This window comes from Morone saxatilis, unplaced genomic scaffold, assembly GCF_004916995.1.
Source record: "Morone saxatilis isolate NCDOM2014 unplaced genomic scaffold, NCSU_SB_2.0 Contig10, whole genome shotgun sequence".
Classification (NCBI taxonomy): Eukaryota; Metazoa; Chordata; class Actinopteri; family Moronidae; genus Morone; species Morone saxatilis.
Window position 1 is genome coordinate 14,540,834 of NW_023339652.1, and position 4,446 is coordinate 14,545,279.

Here is a 4,446-nt window from a genome sequence, read left to right on the forward strand (position 1 = left end):
AGTGTGATGTCATCAGCAGGTCTTTTAATACCCCAAGACGTGTTAAAACAAAGTAATTTAATTTCAAACCTTACAGTAAGTGATACAGCATTGTAAGACACACTACAACTTCAAACAGCGATACACAATGGCTTTAAATCTGCGTTATTCCGTTCTTGGCCCCTACAACTGGACCAGGGATCTGATTTTCAGCTTTCTCTGTGGCTCCCAAAAGGAGGCCCTTGTCAGACAAGTCGAGGAGCTTAAAACTCAGCTCCAAAAAGAAAAGGAACACCATTCCTCTCTGGAGCAGAAGATCACTAAGCTCTCCACCAACCTGGAATCAGAGACCAATGAAAACAAGATTCTCTGGGACCAGGTTCAGTATTTGACCAATAAGGTCCACAAAGAGAAGAACTGGAGTAAGCAGCAGGCAGATGTATGCCAAAAAGAAAGAGTCAGAGGTTATGAGGAGTACACTCTGAGGATCCAGCTTGGCCAACAACTGGAGGAAATGCAGAGACAGCTGGCTGAACAGAGGAGGCACGAAGAGTACATCGTGGCTAAGGAGAGGGAAACTCGGAGAGAGCTTGAGAAGCTCACTGCCTCATACAATGAGCTCCACCAGGCATACGCTAATGTCTACCATGCACACGATGAGATCCAGCAAAGGTATGACAAAGACATGGAGGCTGAAGAACAGGTCAATGTCACCCTTCAGCAGGAATTCGAGGTGCTTAAGGCTTATGTCATCAAGGCGTCGCAGCACAAGGAGGAGGTTCAGAGCACAAGGTGTCAGCTGGACGCCTTCTGTCAGAAAAAGGAGCAGCAGGCCAAACTCCTACAACAAGAGGCCTTTGAGAGGGAGGAGTGTTTGCTGATGAAGTTGGAAGGCATGAAAATCCAACTCGATGAGCAGACCTCAGAAACCATTGCACTTGTTGCTAACCTCAAGGCTAAGAAAGAAGGCAGTGAGGTTCTCCCCACAGAAACTGTCCAACTCATGGAAGAGTTGATAGACCAGGTGTGCCAGCAGGAGGAGTCCCCTGCTGTCTCACAGGACCCTGAACTAGTGGAAGAAGAGTCCCCCTGTGTTGTACAGGACCCCGAACGTGAGGAAGAAGAGCCTGAAATCTTTGGCAAGAAGGCTGTGGAGAAAAGAAAGAAGCCATCTTTCTGGAAAAGAGCTCGCCACTTCCTCGGTTTGAGGAAGAAAAAGGACAAGCGACACATCCAACAGTGACATCTTAATGGACGTTTCCATTCTGAGCGGCTATACCACTGTACCTCCTGAGCTGTAGAGCAGGCCAAGTGCTTCGGTTTCCACCCACACGTGTCAGTTGGACACAAATAATTAAAAAAAATATATAAACAAATAACAAAAAATGTACTGCCTAAATAGGTGTATCTTACAGTAGTTACAGTTTAGTTGTTGATTGGTTGACCAGTGTCAAGAAGGTGGGTCTTAACATTAGCCTATCAGAGGGCAGACGCCAAGGGAGAAAGTGAGAGGAAGGAGAAAACATGAATCCAAGTTGGCATGCTCTGTTAGCGAGTTCACACCATAATACAAAATGATTATAACCCTTATCTCTGAATTATTTTGGTTTAGTTGGTTATGTTAACCTAAATGAACCGAAACCAATGCAATCAAATTTAGCATTAAAGAGTGACGGCCCTTAAAGTGCATAAGCCTAACAGCTTCAAACGTTGGTTAACCAATTTTGGGCAAACGGTAATACCCAAAAACTAATAGGTTGTGTTCAGGGTCATCAAAAAATGTAGCAAAAGTGCTGGAAAATGTTTCCAGCTCCAAATAAACATGGCCTATATCCATTCATTTGCTTAATTCAAGGAACTGAAACGTGCTTGAATAAAGAAGAGTCAAAGCAACTTGCCGCACAATTCCATTTATTTTTTGTGTATGTTCTGGGAACCGTGCAGTAAGAGTTGTGTGGAATAACATATGGAAATCCATATGGTCGAAAAGTAATTAGTATGAGGAATAGCAATGGCACACTAATTACCTTGTAAATAACTTTGTATTTGGAGCTCCATCACTTGACTTTCACAAATCAAAGGCAGGTAAACGAGAATGTATTTACTTTTGAAAATGAATATATTTGTCAGAAAGACCTTTTGTTTATCTGAGTATTGAGTCAGGAAGTCTAATTACTGAGGACAAACATGGACTTCAGTATGCTGGTGCAGAATGTACCTTCTAATCTCAGGTTGTGTTTATTCCTTGTGTACCCCAGGCGGAGTTCTCAGAGATCAACCTGGCCTCCTACGTTAACTCTGGATGTATGGTGGACATGCAGGTCAACAAAGGTGGCACCAAAGTGGTCAGGTAAGATGCTCGAGGGCGAAAAGGAGCTTGAGTTCTTTGACGCATTGGCCCACGCAATCTGTAATCTGCCTCAGTGAGCCTGCACAAAGGCTCCCCTTCTTTTCTCTCAGTGGCATTGAGCATGACTGTGTATATATAACATTGCTTGCACTCAGAGAAATCAAGGCAGTAATGTGATTATGGCATGGGGAAACAAAAAAAGACTTCTTACCCTATTTCAGCCTTGGTGGGAAATTAGTGTGACAATGTTAAAAACAGAAGGATTTAAAATATTTAATCTTGTCACCTCTTAAACTTATGAGAACCGTTTTATGTCATCACCATCATGCCATTCCATATTGCATAATGCATGTTAACAACCAGGGGTTTTAGCTGTCTCCATCAACCTCAAAACATGAGTAATTTCTATGCTATTTCTGGCTAGCTACTGAACATTTGGGTCATTTAGGTGCATCTGAAGTGTAAAAAAAAAAACATTTTCATCTTGCAGTGGCAGAAGTGGCCTCTGGCCAGTTAGCAGCAGCAGTTAGACCAGTGAAGCTGTGTATTTAAATAGACTGCTCTGTTCTGTGACATTGGCTGATGATCAGCTGATCTGGGTGGCAAAGATGACTTCAGACTCACGAGAATTGGCACCATCTACTTATCTCATGCTTATCTTGATGAACCATATAACAGTAGTGGATGGAAACATGCATTCATTCATATTTTCTTTCCGATTTACTCGTTATTCAGTTAGAATTTGCAATACATTTGGAAACATGGCCAGTGTTGTGTTTTGCGGCCCCCCAGCTCCTTCCTATTTCCAGCAATAAAGTCAAATTAATCATATCTTGTGATATGATTCATTTGGGAGTGGGAGGATTACAATTAAAGTAATCAACACTGTTGCTAAACTGTATGTGGCATCACTTAAATACACTTTTTTTCATGGAAGGCATTTTGACACAGTAGTAAAAGCACAGGTTTAAATAATAAAATGAATTTCAGGGTCCTGGTATTGTTCATGTTGGCTCATTGTCACGGCTTATTGGAACACTTGAAGAGAGCAGAGCCAATACTTTTGCTTTTCCTACTATGACAAGTCAAAATGAGTCTGTCTATATCTTTAAATTGATTTTGTTTTATTTGTTTGTTTGGTTATTTACTTTATTTTATATTTGGATAAATCAGCAGTCTTTTTTTCTTGGTTGTTATGTTTGCCTTTAGCTAGCGCTCTCCTTGGCACCCAACGTGGCATCAACTGTCACTGCTAGAGCGCAGAGTGATCATATATACCATATCTGCAAGTCTCCTGGTCTTACACTCCAGGCTTCTGAGCTTCTGCATCCTGATTGGTCCATTCGATCAGCTAACTGAGTCCATGCCATCCAGTGTCAGCCCACCAGTGCTCATTCTAGCCTTCTTAGGGAATAATCAGCTAATCTGTGTTGTGGCCTCGACTCCACACAGTTTTGCAAAATAACTTTCTTATCAGTGTTGTGCCGGAAATGGCCTCACCATGCAACGCAGTGTGAAATCATGCAAGAATAATCACAGGGAGACACGGCTGATATTACAATGCAACCTGTTGTCGAGATCTACACAGAGGTTATTGTGTGGGTTGAATATTTTTTTGGTGATATTGCTGTAATGATAGAGAAGCTAAATTGGCTGCAGATGGTCCGACTGCTGCCGCGTTCACACAACACTGACATTCACTGCCAAATTGTTGCGGTTTAGCTTGTCGTTTATGACTCTGAACATGACTACAAATACTACAATGGTTGATTGTAGCTGGCAGTCTGATGCTCGATGACTGCTGAAGCACAGTGGTTAGAAACACGATCTTGTAGCTGGAGAGTTGAAGTTGATATCTTTTATTGAGTAAGACACTGAAACATTCCCTGGATAAAATATATCTAAGTACCCCAGAGTGTAAACTGATTAAAATCTGTCCTTGTCGTAGATTATAGCTAATGAAAGCTAATTACCTCTTTGATTGTTTCATTCTTAGCCGGAAGAATGTTGTGATACGTCCACAGATAGACTCAGGATAGACAAAACACTACTTTCCCAAGCACAAACTAAATGCACTCTGTCTGATTACATTTTTCTGTGTGTGTAGGTGTGTGTGT

General features: G+C 41.8%; 1 protein-coding gene across 1 annotated transcript in view; it reads left to right on the top strand.

Annotated features, from left to right (window-relative positions):
• The window catches only part of LOC118337460 (synapsin-3-like), a 99,126-nt gene that overhangs the window by 22,216 nt on the left and 72,464 nt on the right, over nt 1-4,446 (top strand). Inside the window, exon 3 of the mRNA XM_035674512.1 lies at nt 2,238-2,329. Within this exon, the coding sequence (XP_035530405.1) occupies nt 2,238-2,329 (92 nt within the window). The remainder of the gene's footprint in view (nt 1-2,237; nt 2,330-4,446) is intronic.